The sequence below is a fragment of the Perca flavescens genome, chromosome 23 (assembly GCF_004354835.1).
Source record: "Perca flavescens isolate YP-PL-M2 chromosome 23, PFLA_1.0, whole genome shotgun sequence".
Taxonomy (NCBI): domain Eukaryota; kingdom Metazoa; phylum Chordata; class Actinopteri; order Perciformes; family Percidae; genus Perca; species Perca flavescens.
Window position 1 is genome coordinate 26,594,688 of NC_041353.1, and position 23,941 is coordinate 26,618,628.

General features: G+C 41.1%; 1 protein-coding gene across 1 annotated transcript; it reads right to left on the reverse strand.

The window, feature by feature from the left end:
• Positions 1 to 1,412: 1,412 nt before the first annotated feature.
• On the reverse strand, positions 1,413 to 23,072 carry ldhba (lactate dehydrogenase Ba). Its single transcript, XM_028570231.1, has 9 exons — positions 22,788 to 23,072; positions 22,448 to 22,638; positions 15,637 to 15,773; positions 12,507 to 12,624; positions 11,677 to 11,850; positions 10,079 to 10,252; positions 8,386 to 8,503; positions 7,229 to 7,352; positions 1,413 to 2,264 (listed from the first exon to the last, which is right to left on the reverse strand). The coding sequence occupies exons 3-9, from the start codon at positions 15,763 to 15,765 to the stop codon at positions 2,097 to 2,099; spliced, it is 1,005 nt and encodes a 334-aa protein (XP_028426032.1). The 5' UTR covers positions 15,766 to 15,773; positions 22,448 to 22,638; positions 22,788 to 23,072; the 3' UTR covers positions 1,413 to 2,096.
• Between the last annotated feature and the right edge of the window lie 869 nt (positions 23,073 to 23,941).

Genomic DNA, 23,941 nt, shown 5'->3' on the forward strand with positions numbered 1-23,941 from the left:
CTTGCGCTGTATGTCTTGCACAGTCACTTCAGGCTCCGACGCTACCGTTAGTAGTAGCTAGCATATTGCTGGTGTTCTTGCCTTGGGATTAACTGTACTAATAAAACCGTACAAAACACCGCGGCCACACCGCTGTGGAAGCTCCCCGAATCTCATTTATCAAAGCCTGGTTGTTACCCCTGTGCGTGACAGTCTCATCCACTCCTATAACGGAGCTAACTGGAGCTAACCACTAACGGAGCAAACCGCTAACGGAGCTAATCGTTGCTAACAGAACCTTCAGTTCTCCGTGCCTGTATCCATTAACTGCATCTATGGACTCGAGCATGAATAAAACCTTTAATTTTATTAAATTGGCTGGACGAGTTTTAAATTACAATTCAGAGTTTTGATCCTAATGAGTGCAACAGGACATGTAACATTAGGATCCCCAAAACACAGATACAACACTTCAACAAATGAACAATTATCTAACGAACAAGAATTGACTTTAGATAACCCTAGTCTGATGTGATTCAACAGGAGTTAGGAGGAAATAGTGTTGAGATTAATAACATGTCACTTTCTGTGAAGATGTGCAGATTTGTATTCTCAGAAGTTTAATAAATGCTAAGTGCACTAAACTTTATTTTTTCATTTACAAGTTTGACAAAGTTTATTTTCTTCTTACCCGTTTCGTTTATTTAATATATTTTTCATATATTATTTATACAATATACAGTATGTTTTTAAATTATACATTTTTAATTGAAGTATACAAGTGTAGATTGGTGAAGTGTTCAATAAATGTTTTTGTTGAGAAATTCTGTGTATATTAGTGTTACATTTTATCTTTCAAACAGAGGTTTAAAAACAAGCGCATATCGGCCAAAAAAAATCGGCAGCATTTATCGGCCATCGGCTGACCTTGATTTCTAAAGATCGGCATCGGCCAGAGAAAACCCATATCTGTCGACCTCTATTTAAGCTTGCAAGAATGTTCATAATTAAAGAGATGGCCATTATCTTCAAACATCTCAGTAAAGGAATCCCTATATGCTCACATATCGGACAGTAATATGGTTTCAAACATAAAACCATTTCCAGGATAATACAGCCTGTTGGAACTCTGAAAATGGTAACTGCAGTCTAGGAATATGGAACCACTTAATCTTTATTATTCAATTCCACAATGATTCCTAAATTCCAAGCATTTTTTTTATCCATTTGATCTTATAGGTGAAATTCAAATGAATAAATCTAAAATTTCCAACCCTCCTCTGTTCTCTCTAAACTGAGCACTTCTATGTAAAGCGGTGCCTATTTTCCACAGAAAATGAACGAGCAAATGATTCAGCTCCTCACAGATAGCATCATTAACAAAAGGGGACACTATTTGAGTCACTTTAGAAAAATCAAACACATACAAACACTACCCTTTATCAGGTTCAAATTTATTAAGTTACACACAACACAAGGTCAGACAGTAACACCTGATGTTTCCATTCCTCTCCTGCTACTCCATCTGCCTTTGCTAACACTGAGGAAAAATCCACCTTCACACTCACAATGTCGCAGAGTGTTGACCCAAGTGTGCGGGTGTACCACTTTTAGATGAAGGGAGGAAAACCGCATCCTTTTAGGGTCTCTCTATACGTTAAGGGTCTCTCTCTTAGTGAGTCCCTGTAGGGAACTAAAGGAACGACGCAGTACACTAAGTGCTGGAGGAAGACGGTGACCATTTTTGAGGGTTGTGTTTGATCCTGGTCCAAACAGTTTGAAAGTACACAGGTCGGCTTACATCTCTTAACACTAACACAGCAACTTCAGCCTACTAACTGTTGGGTAACCAATTTGGGTATTTCTTTTTTAAAGGAGCATACCAGTTTAGACTTAAAGGTGATTTGCAGGAAGTAGATGGTGACCTAATGACAAACCAGGCTGGATGACGTAGGTGTTAACCTGAAATTCTCCCTGGCACAAACTAAAAATCACTGGTATTCTCCTTCAAAATAAGAGTGTTGCAGTCTAAGAGAGAGGGACGTTATAAAAGGAGTGTGTGTGCCTGTCGACAAGCCTCTCTGCATCATGGGGTTGGATTATGTGCACGGGTGTGTTCAGATGTCCTTCAGGTCCTTCTGGATGCCCCACAGCGTGTCGGCGCTCTTCTTCAGCTGGCCCACCTCGCCGTCCGTCAGGGTCATGTTGACCACGCTGCTCACACCGCTGCTGTTCAGCACGCAGGGCAGAGACAGGAAGACCTCCTCACCAATACCATACATGTCCTGGCCAAGAGACACACACACACACACACACACACACACACACACACATCAACAAAACACAGTATCAAGGTATCCAAGCAGGTTTATGGGGGCAAATAGTTTGTCTACGGAAATACGCATTACTTAATGTTTACAACTTCCAGTGGTGGAAGAAGTATTCAGATCCTTTACTTAAGTAAAAGTACTAATACCACATTGTAAATATACTTTGCTACAAGTAAATGTCAAAATGTTACTTAAGTAAAAGTATGTAAGTATCATCAGGAAAATATAGTTAAAAGTATTTAAAGTAAAAGTACCCAATGTGGGAAAATCTTCACATTTTAGAAACTAGAAACGATCAAAACTGTTCTGTCAATCAACAGAACCTAAGTGTTTATTTGACTAATCATTTCAGCTCTATATATGGATGGGCAGTTTCATTTATAATAAATATATTTTATAAACTACATTGTTTTGTGCGCAAACATCTTAAGCCGTATTGGTCCGAATATAAGATGACCCCCTGCCCCTCTTTCAAAAAAATTTTTTGGAAAAAAAACAAAAAAAAAACAACAAAAATGGTTTTGAAGACCAAATCTTTTTATAAAGAAAATAATTTGATTGGAAAAATATTTCTAATAAAAACACATTGAATAAAACAAGGTAAGCTGTTTTTAACATCTTTTAAATAATATTTTCAATATCTCTAGATGAAAGTGTCACATTTAAATTAACGGTAAATATTTCCGAGGCCTTCTGCTGAAGGACTGCTCTGGTAATTGGCATCCCATCCCAATATTTTCTCTGGCTGTTTGCATTTTTAGACTGTATCATCTCCATGACAACGCCTCGTACTTCCGTTCTAACTTCTGACATTTAGGCTCTTTTAGTTGGATATATCATTTGTTTCCGCTAAATATGAATGTGGACAACGTTGGGGATATTGAGATGCTTGCTACAGTTGCATTTCTAGTGATGAATTGGCAAAAAACACGTTTTATTTCTGTGATTCACGGCGCTGTTCCAACGCCGCTGGGCGCTCCCTCTCTTCAGTCACTATCTCGCTCCATACGTTATCGTGCTTTCGGGCGGTCATTGAGGCTTCGTCTAAAACTGTGCCATTTTGAAAGCAGTTTGTAACATTAAAATAAAATGGATTATGGATCATTTCTATAGTTTATAACTGACTTTAGGCCTGCACGATATTTTGTTTCATCGTCTACATAGTGATGTGCGCACATCGCAAGACGTTGCGATGTTGACGCTAACACTTTTTTGCTGTAAACTTCCACCGTTCTCCTTTTACATGATTGTTACCGGCCGATCCTTCCCCTTTAACACAGGCGGTCATGTGACGTAACGTTAGTCCAATCAGCTGCCGGTTTTCATTTCCTGGGCAACATTACAGATTATCGCCGCCTGCTGTTATAGAGATGTATTACGTCTCGTCTCCTCTCGTCTTTTTGGTCTGCTCTGTGGCAGTTTTTTGGACCTCTGGGACGCGACTGATCATATCGACGGGGTTTTCTGTCAACTGTCAGCCATCGGCTAAATGTGTCTAAAGAAACAAGGAGTCTGTCCCAGCCAGTGGCGGATCTAGAAAATTTTACATGGGGGGGGCAAAGGGGTAGCGAGAGATCTTGGTAGGGTGGCAGGGGAAGACGGTACATGGAAACCCCCATACGTAAACTGCTATGCCCTACTACGCCCCGCAACGCCCTAAACTGCTACAACTATTATTTCTAGTCATAGTTCCGTTATCTTTTTTGTTACTATAATTACCATTATTATGAATCATAATTCTTTATATCTGTATATCTGTATCCACCTGTATCTAACCAGCAGTGGCCACCAAGGCCCTGGATCTGTCTGATGTTTCTGCCCAAAAGGAAGTTTTTCCTCGCCACTGTTGCACCAAATGCTTGCTCTTTGGAGAATTGTTGGGTCTTTGTAACTTAAAGAGTGTGGTCTAGACCTACTCTATCTGTAAAGTGTCTTGAGAAGAGTGAACTGTTGTTGTATATGTAAATATAGTTACATATCTAACCCTATAACATATACAACAGAATGGAAAAAAAAATGGTCCAGGGGTAACTGCAGCCTCCTCTTCCTCTCTGTCATCTTCATCTGCCTCCTCCTGATCACTCTCTGCCTCTGTCCCTCTCTCTGAACCTGAAGCCTCCTCTTCATCCCTCACTGTCAATTCTTCCTTTCCCTCTTCTCTTTCACTCATTTCTGCATCTCCTTCTGTGGTCTTCTCCTGCTCTGACCTGCCTGGTCTCTCCAGTTTCCTGTCTTCTCCTTCTTCATCTCCCTCCTCCTCTTCCTCCTGTGCACATCTCAGGATTTTCTTGGCTGGCAATATCCCCACTTTTAGTCTTCAGCTAATATCTCCAGCTACTCTGGCCTGCAAAAGTCAAGATGTGAAAAGCTCTTGTTATTCTTGTATTACATTACACTGTATGGCCCTGTAGCTAATATAAGTAGCCTAAAATACATAACATCAGACGAGATTTATTACATGCACACATCAGTTATGTTTAGACTAGCCTTCTTAACCCCGTTGTATTTGTTGTTTTCCCAGTTTGACAGTAAAGGATGTCGCCTGGTTTAATTTGTGCAGCGTTATTGCCGTGATATGTGAGAGGAAGTGGATTTTATAATACTCCTTAACTAATCATATACATATGATCGGTCTCAGCAAGCACTGTGTAGTGTGTTGTAACGTAACGCCACCGAAACGCCGACCCTCTAAACGTTATGAATTCAAACATGCCAGTTTGTAATATTTTGTATTATGCTCTTCTTGTCTTTACTGAAATCAAACCAATCAAACAGCAGAATGCGCTTACAAACCACGAGGGAGCGATTTGACTTTTGGCTAACGTAATGGACGCGCTGTTGTTGATGCTGACTCGCCTTTAGCAGACATTACATTTATTACTAATTTAACTTTAGATGAAATGTGTGTTTTAACTTCACCTGGGGGAGCTGACTTCACTTTCAGAGGCTCGGCTCGGTCGCTCCAGTCTTTGCCGGGATGCAGGGCCACCGCCCCGCAGCAGACTCGCTGTGTGTGTGTGTGTGTGTGTGTGTGTGTGTGTGTGTGTGTGTGTGTGTGTGAGCCAGAATGTGCGAACACCGCTCTGCAAGTTTGATGCAGGGACGTAGCTGAGTATTTGAGGGGCAGGGGGCTAAGATTACATCTACAATTATTATTTATTATGAATTAATATAAATTAATTGTTTGTTTCAATGTTTTAAGAAGCCTGTGCACATAGTGGCAGTTTGTTTTTACAAGCAAAGTTTTTTGAACACCAAAGTTAGGGGGGCAGCTGGGGGGGCAAGGCCCTACAGTGGGGGGTCAGCTGCCCCCCCTTTCCCCCCTGTAGATCCGCCCCTGGTCCCAGCTAATGTTACGGTTCGGAGCCGCGACGCTGGAAACGTAACACTATTCTACACCAGCAGTCTGTTTCTGATAGAACGTCATTTACACTGATTTAAGTGCTCTTGGATACACAGTTTGTTCAAGAGTGTGACATGCAGGCTCTGCATGCACAGCAAACCACCAATCATGATCACTTTTAATCAATTTATCAAACAACCAACGCAGGCCCCGCTAGTCGACCACAACCTGAAATTTAGAGGAAGCAACATGCATGCATTATTAATATCATTCACTTTAGCCTGGATTGATATTATATGAATACAATGGTGTCATGTCAGTCAACCAGTGTATTTCTTCCTACTTTCCCTCTCCAGAAGAGTAATCACAGCACTTACTTGCTTTTCAGGCCCTGGCACTAGCTAGCTGCAAGGGATGGGGACTCACTTTAGTTAGGAGGGCAACATGCATTTTACTCCTTTTGTGTTGTTGGCGACATCTGCTGTGGGTGTATTAACATAAAAAAATAAAAAATAAAAAGTCTATAGACCCCAAATATAAGACGACCCCACTTTTTCAGACATATTTCCTGAAAAAAAAAAATTCAGACCAATACGTTAATTTGTAAAGTAACTAAGTACAGTACTGGAGTAAATGTACGTAGTTACATTCCACCACTGACAGTTTTATTCCTGAGAGTGAGATGAGAAGATGGATATCAATCTCATGTCTGAGTTAAGTACGGAGCTGAGGTCAGGATGTGGTTAGCTCAGAATAAAGACTAAAAAGGAGCATGCACACTGCTCCAACACCAAAAAACTCCAACATTCTAAAGTTGGCAGGTGTTGGCAGTTGTCAGTTGGTTAGAATGTTCATAAAACCAACTGCCAGTCCACACTGCCCAGACAGTAACAAACAAGACTGACTTTTGTCACCTAGTCCTACCTTTTCTTATTTGAGTTTTGGTTTACTAAAACATGGATGAAGTGGAGACCTTGTTGAGCGTGGCCAAAGTAGTTCTGGTCTACCTGGCCCGTAAAGATGCTAGCCGTGTACAGGAGAGAACGCAATCAAGACGAGCCACGAGGAGACTGTGGTGTAAACCTTGGATATTGCGACATGCAAAACAGGGTGTCTATCCTAACTTGTGTCAAGAACTTAGCTCAGAAGATACTCCAGCTTTTGCGAATTTTGCCCGTTTTGCTCCTCAAGCTTTTTATCTAATTGCCAGAAAAACCACCCATTCAGACAGCATTTCGAGCTGTTAGAATGTTGTCAATTGTTGGAAAATGGGCTACATTGGTCCGACATTCTACAACTCCACCAGACCAGTCAAACTTTAACAACTCCAACGCCAACAACCACAGACGGCCTGCCCACACTGACCCAACTATTGGTGTTTGTTGGCATTTGTTGGAGCAGTGTGCAAGCTCCTTAAGACAACATTTGACACAGGTATAGTAGATAGGCACTTCAGCACACCTATATGGGGGAGGGGGGGGTTTGAATGGTGCCAGAGTGTACCAGCTGTAGGACTGCTACTAAGTGTAGTGGAGGTGTGTGTGTGTGTGTGTGTGTGTGTGTGTGTGTGTCAGACCTTGACCATGGTGGAGACAGGATGGACACGGCTCATGTTCTTGACGATGCTCTCAGTCAGGTCTGCCACGCTCAGACCGATGGCCCAGTTAGTGTAGCCTTTCAGCTTGATCACCTCGTAGGCACTGTGATACAAAGCAGCATTCTCTTAAGGGCTGTGCAGTGTGCACTCACTCATTATGTCATGTATGTACATTAAAGACCAATCAGCAGGGGGTTTCAGCTTAAATTACTTTTTACAATCACCGATTAAGATGGCATAATATATTGATTATTATTCAACAACCTGTGTTACTACAGTTTTGTTACACATAAGATTTACTAATGGTAAATATGCTTATGACATAATCACTTGAAAATAAACATGGGTTAAACAGAAAGATATCAGGACTTTGGCTTCTTATAGAATTCTGCTGCTAGGCTTTTAACCCACACTAGCAAGCGGGCACACATCACTCCGGTTTTAGCTTCACTTCATTGGTTACCAGTGAAATTTAGAATACACTTCAAGATTTTGGTTCTAACTTTTAGAGCCCTACAAGGTCAGGCGCCCCCATATATCTCTGACCTGATACAGCTGCGTACGTCCTCACGTAGTCTGAGATCAACAGGTCAGAGATTTTTAGTTGCCCCCCGTACACATTTTAAAACTAGAGGCAAGCTGTGGCACCAAGGCTGTGGAACTCTTTGCCTCCTTCCGTACGCTGCTTGGATTCAGTGACAAATTTTAAAACGCAGTTGAAAACTCTTCTTTTTAAAGAGGCGTTTCAATAGACCATAGGGTGGTTAGGTCGGTTTTATTGTGTCTTAAGTGTATTTCTGTTTATTTTCCGATTATGTACTGCAATGTATAAATGTTGTGTATCCACCCATTTGTTGTGAAGCACTTTGTAATTTTTATCTGTGAAATGTGCTATACAAATACATTTTACTTACTTACTTACTTATAGATATCTTTGTGATATGATTAGTCCAGTCTACTGGATGTTTGGCTTAGTTACTCAAAAGATATGACACCAAAATCTTTGTGTGATGAAGTGAAAACAATGTAACTGACAGATCTTAGAGATATTTAGATTAGATATCTTTTGAAACTCAATCCTAACTCCGTTTTATTAGCCAGTCATACTCTCTCTCACATTCAAACACAGACCATACCTGTCCACTACAGCCTTGTGTGTGGCCTTCCACTGTTCTTTATCGCCATCAGTGCCAATATCAGGATTCAGCTTCTGCAGGTTGACTCCTGCCACGTTAGCACCGCTCCACACTGGCACTGACACACACACACACACACACACACACACACACACACACACACACACACACACACACACACACACACACACACACACACACACACACACACACACACACACACACACACACACACACACACACACACACACACACACACACACACGTTTATAAGAATACAATGAATGACATGCTTGCTATGGTGTTCCATTTTAATTGCGTACATTTTTTTAATCGCGAGATTAACGTTCTTTTTGGCCTAGCAAACTTTGTAGTTTTCTTCACATGCTGTTGCAACAACTAATAATGTTCGAAAAACTACAATACCACACCGGATCTAGCTAGACCGGAAACACAACAACAGGCACGCCGCACACACTTGTTTGGGCTCGCGAGCCGGCCAAAGAGTAGCAGGCTAACGTTACATTCTGAGTGGATGCCGAGCGCGAGACGCCGAAATGGATGCCAATAAATAGAAAGTTTCCTTTAAAAAGTTGCCAAATGGTTCCATTGACAAGACCAAAGTCATCGCAGCACGTCCAGTCTGAAATACCACTTGATGGCCAAGCACACAGCTGATGGCCAAGCACACAGCTGATGGCCAAGCACACAGCTGATGGCCAAGCACACAGCTGATGGCCAAGCACACAGCTGATGCGAATTCTCCGCCCCCTCCTCAAGGCCAGGCAACAATGGATGACTTCAGACAGAAGCACATGGATGTTAGTGTGAAATTGAACACTACCGTATATGCCAAGGTTTTCAAAAAAAAAAATAAAATAAAAAAAAAAGCCAATCCACTTTTCCATATTGATAAGAACATTGAAATGAGAAGAAAATAATGAAATAAAAAATAAATCAAGGGACATTTAGCATAAAAATGTGCGATTAATTGCAAGTTAACTGACATTAATGCGATATATCGCAATTAAATATTTTAATTGTCTGACAGCACTAACATATGTGAACTTTTATTTGCAATCTTCCTGTAAGATCAGATTTCTAGAACGGCCACACAGTTTGTTTTTCAAATGACACTCACTTTTTTAGTGTAACTTCAGAGAAACTACCCTGGTGATGCTCTGCAGACAACATATCTGACACATAGGGATGTAACGATGCATTGTACATCGGTTACAGTAAAACCATTAAATGTGTAAAGACCAACACCAGTTGAGATTAAAAAAAATAAAAATCACGATTTTATTTTATTTTGATTATACTTGCTTGAGGTCGGACGTCACTATGTGTTTTGAGTTTATTTGAAGAGATTTCTCTCTTTTAGCAATTTTGATGTGGGATTTGTTTCAAAAATCAAATTTAATTTGTTATTTAAGATAAAATACAATTTCAGTTGCACTTTTGATAAGGACTGTTTGATCTGTTTCCACAATTTATATAAATAAAAGGAATATTTTTCAGTAATTTGTTTGCAGCTCATTCTGTTAAAAAAAATCCAAAGAAAAGTGAATTGTAAATTTAAAATTGTGTAACGTATCGAATTGTGAGTTGAGTGTTATGTTACATCCAAATTGACAGATATTCCTATGATTAAGTGATAATAGATGACAGTGTGGTCCCCGTGTATACCTACCACTGGTGTCTCCATGCTCGCCCAGCACCCAGCCGTTAAAGGAGCTGGCGTGGATGCCGAGGCGTTCGGCCATCATGTAGCGGAAGCGGGCTGAGTCCAGGTTGGTGCCGCTGCCGATGACGCGGTGCTTGGGCAGACCACTCAGCTTCCAGGTCACATAGGTCAACACGTCAACTGTGGAGGGTGTGTCACAACCAGAAGTCATTGATATGCAATATACACGACACATGCAAACAAACAAACGTTCTCCCTAACACGTCAAATACTGACGCTTGGTCAGTGGCTCTCATTATCAGATAGACACAAAAGCAGCCTTGTAGAGTCTTCTACATAGTATGATGAGCGACAACGGTAGGGAGTAATATTAGAGACAAAAATCAGCGTAAGGAGGTAGGTTGGTGGGTGGATGGGTCAAACAACACAAGACTTTCACCCAGGAGACCGGGGTTCTTGTCCTGTTCTTGACCCACGTGTCACTGAAATGTATATTTTGTAACCTAGTCTTGCTTTCCCAGACCATCCACACGCTGCGGAACAGAGGGGGGTCTGGCTAGTCCACACAGCATTCTGGGATAGGAGAAAAACGTGCTCTGGTTTATTGGCATTTCTTTAAACCAATCACAATCGTCTTGGGTGCCGCTAAGCGCCGGACGGAGCTGCTGAAAAATAGTTATGCGAGAGAAAACTCAGATTGGACACAGTCTAATTGTCATGTTTCCCCAAGCGCGTTGAAAAAGGACGCCAAAGGGGTACCCAGAGCGTCAAATATCGTTGCAGATGGGATTACATTGGAATTGGTTAAAGGCCCCCGCGTCTGACAGGAGCCTGTGTCAGTAACTAATGCCAAAGACCCCTGGGAGTAAGACTGTGTTGACCCAATCTAAAGACGATAATGTGTGTAGGGATGTCCCAATCAGCTTTTTTGCCCCCCCGAGCCCTGATCTGATTTTTTTTAAGTATTGCCGAGTCCTGATTCAATACTTTTTTCAATTCAATTTTATTTATAGTATTAAATAATAGTTATCTCAAGACACTTTACAGAGAGTATGTCTAGACCACACACTATAATTTACAAAGACCCAACAATTCCAGTAATTCCCCCAAGAGCAAGCATTTAGTGCAGCAGTGTCAAGGAGAAACTCCTTTTTAGGGAGAAACCTGGGACAGAACCAGGCTCTTGGTAGGCAGTGTCTGGCGGTGCCGGTTGGGGGTGTGATGAACAGTGGCAATAACAGTCACAATAAAGATAATGGAACTATGTCTAGAAATAGTATTAGTTCATGGCGTAGCAGGGCATAAACACTTTTATTTGCCAAGATTTTAAAGCTGCACACCATTTTTTGTTTCCAAAAATAAGTAAATAACTAAAAGACTCCTTCAACTTAATAAATTTAACCAAGTGCAGCTAGCATTTCTGTAAAACTCACATTAAAATCAACTTCTACTTTGAATGGTGAAGAATTGTCTGGCGTTAATGACTGGAGTAAGGTGATCGGGGTGACTGCCCCAATCAGTTAAAAAAAAAAATATCGGCTCCGATCCGATACTTCCCGATCCGATCTTTAATCGATCCTTAATGTGTGTGTTATTGTATTTACCAGGGTTGGAGACCACGATGATTGTGCAGTTGGGGCTGTACTTGACGATCTGGGGGACGATGGCCTTAAAGACATTGACGTTCCTCTGCACCAGGTTAAGGCGGCTCTCACCCTCCTGCTGGCGAACACCGGCCGTCACCACGACCAGGCGAGAGTTGGCTGTGACGGCGTAGTCTGGAGGAAGAGGAGAGAGAGTGAAACAAACTGATGAGGGATGTCTGGGGACGTTTTTCTTTGCAGTGCAGCTGTATGTGAGCAGCAGGAAGGGTTGGGTATCGTTTGAATTTTTCCGATACTGGTGCTAAAGTGATACTTTTAAAACGCGGCCGGTGCCTAAACGGTGCCTGAACCAATAAAAAAAATTTAAAAAAAAGTCTGCAACATTAAAGAACGGCTTGTTTATTGCTAAGGCCATATGTTCAAAATTAAATCATTTATCAAAAATGCAATAACAACAATAACTTCTTTCACCAGTAAATTGCTGTTAAACGACAAAAACAACCACCACACTGGAAAAGGGCATTTTACAATAACTTTGAATGCACCACGAGGCTACCAGCATTCCGTCAGCATTTTAACCATGGTTAATCCAGCTGCTAGCTAACATTACCTGCTGCCAAGTGTAATGTGAACTAGCGCCACGTGCAGCGATGCTTCGGTTGCCTCTAACGTCCGTTTCGGAGCATCAGAAAGCAGCGCAGACATCAGTGGCACCGAAATGAGGCACCCAAATCCGCGTTGCTATTCGCTCTGCTAGAAACTGGGCGTTTTGGCACCGGTGCCATATTAGCACCAGGTTTCAGTACCCAATCCTAGCAGCAGGTACTGACCTTTGTCAGCAACTATCTTGGAGGTCTTGAGGAAGAGGCTGCCATGCTGCAGGTCCATCATCTCTCCTTTGAGACGGTCCTCCATCACATCCACCAGGGCCAGCTCATCACACAGGTCCTGTCCGCATGAGGAAGAAGAGAGAGATGAGGAGACGGAGGGCACTAGGGCACACTAAGCACATGTCAGTCTTTGACATTTATTTCATTTGTAAAGAAGTAAATTACATGCATTGTATCTGCTTTTTCTGCTTTCACTCCGTTTTGCTGGAAACTGATATGTAGTCGCTGTCAGCGGTACCGTATAAACAGAAAATATTTAGGGGTATCTTGGTTAAATTTTTTTTAAATAAGATTAAAAAGTATTGATTCTGGGCAAAAAAATCCATTTTAAAAATAGTCGCAAAAAAAATAAAATCCAGAAATATACAATTTTCAAGGGCAAGAAGATGATTATGGAGGAGAAGCTATTTTACATTCAATTTGGCAAAGGTATACTTTGTCAGTAGGGGTTTAATTCTTCAATTTGAAGTTTGATGCAACAATGCATTTTATAACATCAACTTTTTATTTTAGAATTGTAATGTCATACTAGTCTGCTGCAAATATGGCTTGACCCCAAAACATTTCTAACAAAAGATTTCTCAGTGGTTTACAGTAGTATCAGATGTACTAAAGGTTTGACTCCAACAAAAGCCCCATTTTCAAAATGGCAGCCATCAAGTCCTTAAAATAACCATTACTCTTTGTATTCCTACTAGACCAGGAATATTGGCTGATACATGTTTTGGCCATGTACTATTCTAATTAGAATATTTGCATGATAGGTAAGTGATTACAAGTACAATTATGCAAAAAAATAAGTGTGAATACAATTGCATACAATTTAATACTACAATTTCCCTTAAGTTAATTGCATATTTCTCATATCGTTTTGCCGGGTGATGGTGGTTTATAACCACTTTTAATTCCAATAAAAAATAAATTCATTAAAACTGTGCGGTACTGTAAAATCAGTCAAAATATCGCAGCCATGTATTTTTTTTTATAAAGAGTTTCTTTTGCCTTTGGTTTTATTTTTTAGCTCTAGGGGATCATCTGCAGGAGGCTTCCTGGGGCAGCAGTCTTACTGGTCCTAACTGGCAGGAACCAGTTGTCCACCAGTTTCCATCCCCAATCCACTGTTCATGTCACCTTCCTTTCCAATCCACACCATGATCTGGAAGTAAACTCTTTGGCTGTGGTATTTGGTTGAGGACTCAGTTGGAGGCATACGTTCTGGGGTAACAGATGATTTGGCGGTAACGATTTCCTTGCTAAAAAAAAAAGAAAAGAAAAAAAGAAAAGAAAAAAAAGGTTGTAGCGCAAAGAGGCAAGTGAATCGGTACTTTTCCACCAACAACACTGCCATTGCCTTGGTCCCATGGTCCTCTGACATTCCTTGCTTGATGTGGGAGCAGAAACACATTTGCACAGGACTGGATGGTTGATTCACCATTCACAAGTTTCTGGAATGCTGTCTGTTTGCAAACACAAAAAATGCGTGAAGTTGTATTACAGCTGTGAAGGCGTGAATAAACAGCAACTGGGAACACAAATCACTTCCCAGGACTTGTTTCATCTCACTGATTTTGTACACTTTAGTAGCTTTGGACTTGTCTGAACGAAAATAGAGGCCTCTATTGTTCGTCACAGCATAGTAGAGGAGAAGAATGAGTAAGTCTGTATCCTCCCCTATCAAGGTTGTGGGCTGATGTTCTGAGGCCTTGACTGCAGCTTTGACAATGTCCACGTCTGCATCACCTGATGCATTGATAACACATCAGCCCTTCTTCTCCAGCTCCTCGTTTATAAGATTGTCAAGTCCTTGTTTGTTGCAAGATCTGGAAAGGACAGTTTTGTTCTATTTCTTGCTTGAGAACTCAGTGACTACCTGCGCTAGTTGGGGCTTGTTGGCTTTACGGAAGATTTCCTTTCCTTCGAACAGGGCTGCAGGAAATGAACAGAGCTCATAGCTCGTTACATCTTCCAGTGAAAACGGTCCCGTTTTCAAGGAACCAACCATTAGTACAGCAAAGCAGGAGCAATGGTTCGGTCTTGGGCAAGTTTGATGGTGGAGTCATCTGCAAGGGTTTTTGCCCGGTCTTTCCATTTGAAGGATATTCCAAAAACGGGTTTTCCAAATCATCTTTTCAATGATCTCATTGCCAACAGACTCAAACTCATTTTAGAGGGTTCACACACAGGCCTCTGTTTGGGCTAATTCAGAGTTGTTTATGATCCAAGTTATACAACTCCAATTAAAGTTACTTTTGGGTGCAATAATTTACAGTGAATGTCAAGTCTGTTTTAGCAAAAAAAAAAAAAAAAAAAAAAAGGTACTGTTAAAATAAATTGAGCTGGTATCACATCTGTTGTTTAAGTCTTCCACCCACCCACACACACACACATTGTAGTGATACTTTTTACATAAAAGAAATTGGATCATGTAATATTTTTGCTTAAATTCATGTTAAATCCAGTGCTAGATTACCAAAATGACACATTTTGAGTTAACAGTCACACAGATTCCAATTAAATTAACATGTCTCTTTATTTTTAGGAAAGCAGTAGCTTGGGCAGCAAAGGGGGATCCACATAAAAATATGATTGTATTATTTATTTGAATTTAAAAAACTAAAATAAAACTATTCTACAGGCTATGCTATTTAAAATAGTGTGTTCATTGGAGGAAAATAAGTTGTTTTTTACCCAGACATTTAAAAATATTACATTTTAGAACTGTAATTGTAGTGAAACTGTGGTATTTTTTATGAAAGTTATTATACCGCCAGAATGTCATACCGAATAAAAGTCTTACATTTGTCAATGAGTGGTTAGCACTGTTACCTCACAACAAGAAGGTCCTGAGTTTGGGTCTAATAAATGTAAGGAACAATATATCAGCATTATTAGTATCTGTAAAGATATACTAAAATGGCCATGTAACTGTTGGATATTGGATATAGTGAAAGACATAACACTGACATCTACTATATATTTTATTTACACATGTGGCAAAGTATTAGATTTTTTTATGGCTCTTCCCCCCATTTTCCCCCCAAAAAAACATTCTGAATGTGTTGGGTCTTACCCGCAGCAGGATGCTGATGGCGCAGGCCATGCCCACCTGGCCCACCCCGACCACGGTCACCTTGTTCCTGGGGGGCTCAGCAGGGCTGCTGGCCAGAGGGCTGATCAGCTTCTGTAGCACTGAGGACATGATCACAGCTGCAGGGAGACACAGAAGAGACATGTCTTGGTTAGCTTGTCCCACAGCACAGGAGCTCCAACAGGACACAGTCTGCTTCAATCTGTCTAAAGTCATTAAGTAGAACATACAGCCTCCAATACAACACGCAGCCTGCAGACTGTACAACAGCAGTGTACCTTAATGGAGGAGGAAGACTGTCATTTTTACATTTTTCCTTTATATTGCACATTCATTTTCTTTAGTTTCCTATACTGGAAACAATTATTACTAATCGTTGATAGTGTACAGTACATTTCTTCCATGTTTTCTGTTTTTATGCTGCAAATTAGCTGACTTCATTTTTTATTTCATGTTGAAAAAGGAGGAGAGACCAAGTCTGCCAGAGTTGGCCACACAGCACAGCGGGGTTGTTACCATGTTTCCGTGAAAATGATGTTCAGTCCAAAATACATTTATGAGTGATGACGGTGATCCACAGCCGAAGATCATCCTTTTTGTTTACTAAAGACCCTACACTGGCGAGGAAAATGCTGCATAGTAATAGCAAATAAGGAGTTAGCCTTAGCATAATCTTAGCCCTCCTTTCTTAAGGTACGTGTCCATATACGTGTTTTCACGGATGGGATCCCCCCGCTTCCCCGCATTGCATTGCATTGCTGGTGGGCTTGCCGCCCATTTCTCTTCACTGACCACTGACAAGCAAAGACAAATGGCTACACCCTCCTACAACCGCGATGGCTGCAGCTGAATGGACAGGGGCTCGACAGCAACTGTTGCGTTGAGTCAATTGGCAACCGTTTATTGGCCTTTGGTTGCCCCCTTTGGCAACCACCTGTTCAATACTTGGGTTTTGTTTTTTTGATATATAAAAACAAATCAAAAATGTATAAAACTGGAAAATCTTGTTTAAAAAGTCAATATTTTATTTGGTTGTCTCTGTAAATTTTAACCACTACGTACCCAACAACATTTCAGCTGTTGTGTGACCACTTTCTGTTCAGTTAACGGCACATGTTAAAATCCGGTGCAAATATGGCACCGGTGCCCGGTATCTACCGGAAGAAATTTTAACGCAGATTTCGGTGCCTCATTACGAGGCCACTTAAATGTCTGTGCTTGCTTTCTGATGCTCCAAAACAGATGTTAAGGTAACAGAAGCATCGTTGCAAAATAACACGTTACACAGCAGGTAACGTTAGCCTTCCATTAGCTACAGTAGTAACTGAATTAAACACGGTTTAAATGCTGACAGTCAAACGGTCTGTATTTCACTGTAGAGGATTCCAACAGCAGGACGTACAACAGTCTGCCGCTAAAGATATGAGCTGAAAGACAAACTAGCTCTATGGTCACTGCTGTTGTCTGAAAAACTACACAGACGAGACTAAACGTTGCATTTACTGGTAAACCTCGTGGTGCATTGAAAGTTATTGTAAAATATACTTTTCTCATCGGTTTCTTTTAACAGCAGTTTACTGGTGAAATAAGTAATTATTTTTAAAAGTAATTACAATTAATAAAAATTTCCCCCCTTTTTGTGCCAATCTGAAAATGGATCCAATCCATGACTCAAAACAGTGATCCGAGCCGTGAGTTTTGTGATCCGTTGCTAGGGATGGGAAATGACATTGCAATATATTTTACAATGAGAGAATTCTCATTGTTTCATTATTAAAATGTGTGGTATAGTTCCATAAGAAATGAATTGCTCCAAATGTAGGCAGTTTAAAACATGTCAACTGTATTATCAATGACTGGTTGCCAAGCCGGCAATCACTTTAAAAAGTTAGCGTTGAGCCCTGCTTATTTAACAAATAGTTCACCGAAACTCGTTTCTGAAAACATTTTTAGCGGAAAAAAAAAAAAAAAAAAGTCCGCTTTTGAGAGGCGTAGAGCAGAGCCGGCTCCACATTTGCATAAAGTTGACTGGATTGAACTTTATGCAAATGAGGAGCGGCCGACTCGACGCCCCGCATATCCAATTAATGGGAAGCGTTGAAATGAAGCTGACAATGGACACACACCATTACCCTCACTTAGTTTATGGTTCTTACCCCACTTGCGTGTACTTCCAGTCAGCAGAGCTGTGTTGATAGACCTTGGCAGTGTTGTATTCGGTCTCTTCACAAAGTCAACCGTATTTTTACTGAGTGTTGTCTGGGTCTCGAACCAAAAGGACGTGGGATTTTATTTCAACACAACTGCGGGACATCACTTAAATTCCCGAGCATTCACCGATTTGTTCACTCGTGTCAGCTCCGACATTCGCCACACGCTGCGGCAGGGCTGTAGTACTTGAGTCTGGACTCAAGACGCTTTTCTGTTAGACTCGTCTTGGACTAGTTGGTATTTGGTCTCGGACTCGGCCATTGGACTCACCAAATAGTCAAGTTGGTCTCGACCGAGTCCAGTACTATATGAGTTGGCTCCTTTAGCACTCAATCTTTCCACACTGGGTGTTAGATAGCCAGCTAGATACTCCCCTTTCCATGGAAGTAAAATCACTTGAGATATGATCGTTGTTTCAGTGTAAACAAAAAAAAGACAGAGAGGAGGGAGGGAGAGCCTGAGGCAATAATAAAGGCACATTAACAATAATACTTTCTGAATGTGCATTTTTTAAGCACCATTTAATTAAAATGTGAACTGCTGATTATCATTTTGCTTAATGTATTTGATTGACAATGGTATAAAATGAAAAGAAAGCAAGCAAATTCTGAGATTGGTAGATGCAACCACCATGTCTTTCATGTTTGAATGACTTAACATTCATTTTTAAATCTTATACCGTTTATTGATCCCCAGTGGGGAAATTACAATTTACACTTTGTTTTTTTAAATCACTACACACAGGCCTGAACACACACATGCTCAGGATCTATTCATGCACAAATGGAGGATGTCAGAGTGAGTGGGCTGCCAGTGCTGGACCAGCACCCTGAGCGAGGGGGGGGGTTGCTCAAGGGCAGGCCAGGAGGTCAACTGGCATCTCTCCAGCTACCAATCCCCCACACTGTACTCGCTGAATTGCAACGCAGATTTCGGTGCCACTTAAATGCCTGCGCTTCTCTCTGATGCTCCGAAAACGGACCTTAGAGGCAACCGAAACATCACCGCAAGGGACGCTAGTTAACACTACACTCGGCAGCAGGTAACATTAGCATACTGTTAGCTAGTTAACACTACACTCGGCAGCAGGTAACATTAGCATACTGTTAGCTAGTTAACACTACACTCGGCAGCAGGTGACATTAGCATACTGTTAGCTAGTTAACACTACACTCGGCAGCAGGTGACATTAGCATACTGTTAGCTAGTTAACACTATACTCGGCAGCAGGTAACATTAGTATACTGTTAGCTAGTTAACACTACACTCGGCAGCAGGTAACATTAGCATACTGTTAGCTAGTTAACACTACACTCGGCAGCAGGTGACATTAGCATACTGTTAGCTAGTTAACACTACACTCGGCAGCAGGTGACATTAGCATACTGTTAGCTAGTTAACACTACACTCGGCAGCAGGTAACATTAGCATACTGTTAGCTAGTTAACACTACACTCGGCAGCAGGTGACATTAGCATACTGTTAGCTAGTTAACACTACACTCGGCAGCAGTTGACATTAGCATACTGTTAGCTAGTTAACACTACACTCGGCAGCAGGTGACATTAGCATACTGTTAGCTAGTTAACACTACACTCGGCAGCAGGTGACATTAGCATACTGTTAGCTAGTTAACACTACACTCGGCAGCAGGTAACATTAGCATACTGTTAGCTAGTTAACACTACACTCGGCAGCAGGTGACATTAGCATACTGTTAGCTAGCAGCTGGAGTAAACACGGTTAAAATGCTGACAGCTAAACGGTGTAAAAGTTTGTCTGTGTTTCACTGGAGAGGAACCAGAGAGGAACGTATGACAGTGTGCAGCTGCTGTTGTCAAAAATATATTTATTCACACACACAATGAAGCATATTTTCAGTTGTGATTGAAATGTATTTTTTGAGTTACGATATAGGCCAACTTTGATCTCGACATATAGGTTAAGCATTCTGTAGTAAATAACAATAAACCCACTATTAATTACATTATCTTAATGCAGTGTAACTACTTCAGCATGTAAATAATGCACCTAAAGTACAAACAAAACAAAACAATGCAGCCCTATTTCTGATACCGTGGGGGGCAGAAATGTTGCCATGGGGGGCCGCCACGGTCAAATCAACATAGAGGATACACTGATATTAACTTCTGCACACCGGCGTGCAGCATATTACTTTGTATTATGGAGTCTGGAGATCCTTTTTGTTGTTGAAGGGGAAATCTATTGTTGGGACACATTCGTTTCTACTGTTTCAACTGAATTTTATTAATGCTGATAGCGTTGATGCTTTCAACGGTTTGTTCGAATTCTGCATTAGTAAAACAAAATATTTTTTATAAAATGATGAATCTTTACCCGGATAGGTGACTTTTGTGCATGGACAAGTGAAACGTAGATGTACTTGTCCAAAGGACAAGTGCCTCAAAAAGTTAATGTCAAGCCCTGAAGTACAAAGAGGCGTTGTTTTGGAGATGATACACCGTCTCGTCTCATTGGTGTCAACTGGTAGGTTTCACAACACTGCAGACCGGCAACTGTATTTACCTTACTTTTTAGCTCAAATCAGACTTTTGTAACAGTAACTTGTTACTACAAGATGGCATTAGGAATGTCCAAATTCAAATTGCAAAGTTTGTCAAGAGGGATGTAGGAAGAATCCCCCAATCCCCCCCATACACACACACTTATTAGATCTTGGTAGAAGCATGCTGCATGCTTATTGACTCACTGACGCTCACAAGATTTACTCCATTTACGATAAATTTGGAACTGAATGGCCGACCCATTCACCTCAGCCCCCCGGAAATATCCACTGACTAAATACCTTCCACACCCACACCTTCTCACTAACTGTTCAACTCATGACTCTTTCCTTCTCTCGCATTCCACCCCCCCCTTCTTACCATCTTTCTCCCACTTTTCTGTCAATCCTTCCTACTGAGATGGCTATCTTCACAGTTTACTGTTTCCCATGCCAGCTATGCATGACACTCAGGGCAGTAAATAATATCTGGGTTACAGCATTTCATAATAAATACAATGTATTACATTGGTTTATGCCAGTCTGTTACTACACACAAACATTTCCGACTTGTGTCACAAGTTCTTTTTGTCCTTCAGTGTTGAACTTCCTCGTAGACAGTAGTGCTCACGTGCACTCTGTTTCTGTCAACAAGTTTTAATAACAAGAAAATGAACTTGTATAACAAAAGGTCAAAGGGACATTAAATGATAAATTATAGAAAGCCCAGAGACTACAAACTATTTGAGCAAAAACACAAAAATAACTGAACTGAGATCAATTACAGAAAGTTAATCTTACTGTGCATAACTCAAACACAGCACCGTTTAGCTTTGAGTAAAAGGGTAATAACAGGCTGATATCATATCAAGGTCAGATTACTGGAACACTTAAAATGGTGGTACAAAAAGAAGGTGCTCTTCGCAAAGAAGAGGACGTAGTGTGCAACTGAGAGGAAAATCATACTAGTTATTACATATTATAGATAATCATTATACAAAAAACAGAGATCCCTGAAGGTCCCAAGGCCCTCTGCTTGGGAACCACTGACCTTAGCTCAGTGTGCAGAAACAACAAAGCCCTGTGAGATCAGTTAAGTCAGTCCTGTAATATTTAGCCTGCCGTCACATGCTGCCAACAATCTCAGATAACAGCTCACATCAAGGACATAATGGACACTTGAAAGAGGCGTGAAGGGGAGGGGCTTTATGGCCAGAAATGGGACTGTCCCGCTATCTGGGATGTATTCAGGAGACAATAAAGCTACTGAACCACACAATGCCTCGCTTCAGCCTCCTCAAAATCAATTACATAATCGGTTCACCAGCCTCATTGCTTCGTGCATGAGTTTGATTTTAAGTGTGGTGACATGCTGGTTTAGTTCCTCTCTTTGACTTGGTTTTAGTGAATTGGGGTTATGTAACAGCCCGGCCTCGGCCATGCCGTAGCTCTCGATTTTGGTGACAGTGATGGGAGACTGTAGCGTCTTAGTTGGGACAACATGAAGGGGTTAACTATGCGGTTAACATGCATACAGCGCTTCTAACTCTTAATTGAGAGGGAAAGTTCGGGTTCACTGCCAGTTCATTGGGATGGGGTTTATTGTCTGCGTGGCGCACTCTCCTCAATCTGGTGCACAGCGGGACGACAGCCACACGGGATCGTAAATACAGATACGTAGACGTTCAAGTGATGGAATGTTAATGTAAAAGAAAAGCCCAACCATCTTTAATTTCACCAAAGACCTAATGAGCTATAGTAGCTGCACTTCAAACACCTGCTAGTATCAGATGTTGAAATCATCCAAATGTCGACTTCATAAAACAATAATTCATGACGCTAGGCTGCCAGGTCTTTGTTCTCTTCTGCCGCCGACCCCTAATGACACCGGCTTAGCTTAACCTCGCTTTCGGTTGAAAACGGTTTCTTGCAGCGGACATTTCAACTCTTGAGCATCCATTGCTGCTGAGGCGTTCAGCACGCAGGCACTGTTAGACAGCCCCGAACCCGCCAAAGAAAAGATAAAACAATACGTCAACAAATAAGCACAATACTTACGGTTTTACACACGTTTCCGCAGACTAATATGATCCGTTATCTGGTCCGGTGGAGGAGAGCGTGCGGAGTCCAGCTGCGGGTAGATAAATGGGAGGAGAAGGCTGGTGTGGTCCGTGTGGAGCCTAACGGGTTTTAGTGGGGGAGGGGGAGGAGGGGGGGGGGGAGGAGGCTAGGTCGGTTGCCAATGTGACCTGGATGGGTTCACGTGTAGGGGTCAAAAATCTTCAGTTGTAATTGCAGTGAAAATACAATTAAAACATTGTTTTAAAAAAGTGCATACAAGAACACAACATTGTTTAGGAGAACACAGACTCTTCATAGATACAGTACACTAGCTAACCTTTTAATTTTGCTCTCAAAGTGCACCAGGTCCACCCCCCATTGTCACACAAAAACCTGTCTCTCTCTGTACGTTAGAACAGCTGAACACAGTGAGTGGACTGCTGATGCCCTCGTTGAATCCAACAAGGACACTTGATTGTCTGAGCACTGACTCACAGCTGGGCTCAATTACAGCAGAAAGCCCTTCTCTCCTTCAAGAAATGAGCCAGAGCACAACTTTCTTTTTACAGAACGATCTTAGTCCAACTTCACTGCTTCAGACTCACAAAGCTGAACTATCCTACTTTGGGCTCCAAGGAAAACCCCAAAAGGCATCCCTGGTGGTCATCTGAATAATTCAGATGACCACCAGGGTTTCTGATTGAAACCTGGTTGACTAGTCACACCCCAAAAAGCATGATTGATGTTTCTGGTTACAGCTGGGAAAGTCAGAGTGTCAAGAAAAGGAGGGGAAGTGTTAGTTTATATAAGAGACACTTTCAAATGTAGCCTACTGAAGCTAATTTGGATCCCTTTGCCTTGGACTGTTTGATTTTAAAGGTGGTATTATCACCCAACATTAATTTTAACAATCACTTTATACAATCCACATATATATAATACAACTTTTAACCAGTATTTTGATAATTTGCTTAAATTACTTAACCATAGATCTTAAAATATTGTGCTCGGAGATCTCACTATAAACTGGCTGGATAAAAACAACGAGAAAAAAACTTAAAATGATTACATTTAAACATAAATTGCAATTGCAACTTAATATTGGAGGAGTAGTAACCACCGACATTAAGGAAATTGCTAACAAACTAAATACAATCTGTAAATGGACTTACATCAAACTTTCAACAATCACAAAGTGGGAATGATGTACAGCTAGCAGTCAACTCTCTTCCTTTCATATTGTACATGCCGATCAAACCAAAATTAATAACATAATAACTCAACTAAATGATTAGAAAGCTATGGATGTGTTTGGGTTTTATGTTTTAGTACTGAAAAAACACAATGCCATTTTCATAGGACCATTGCTTCACTTGATAAATGTATTTATTGACGAAGGGAAATTCACGCAAAGCTTTGAAACGGCTATTATCACACCGGTTTATAGCCGAGGTTAGTAATTACAGACCAATATCAATTCTTCCAGTAATG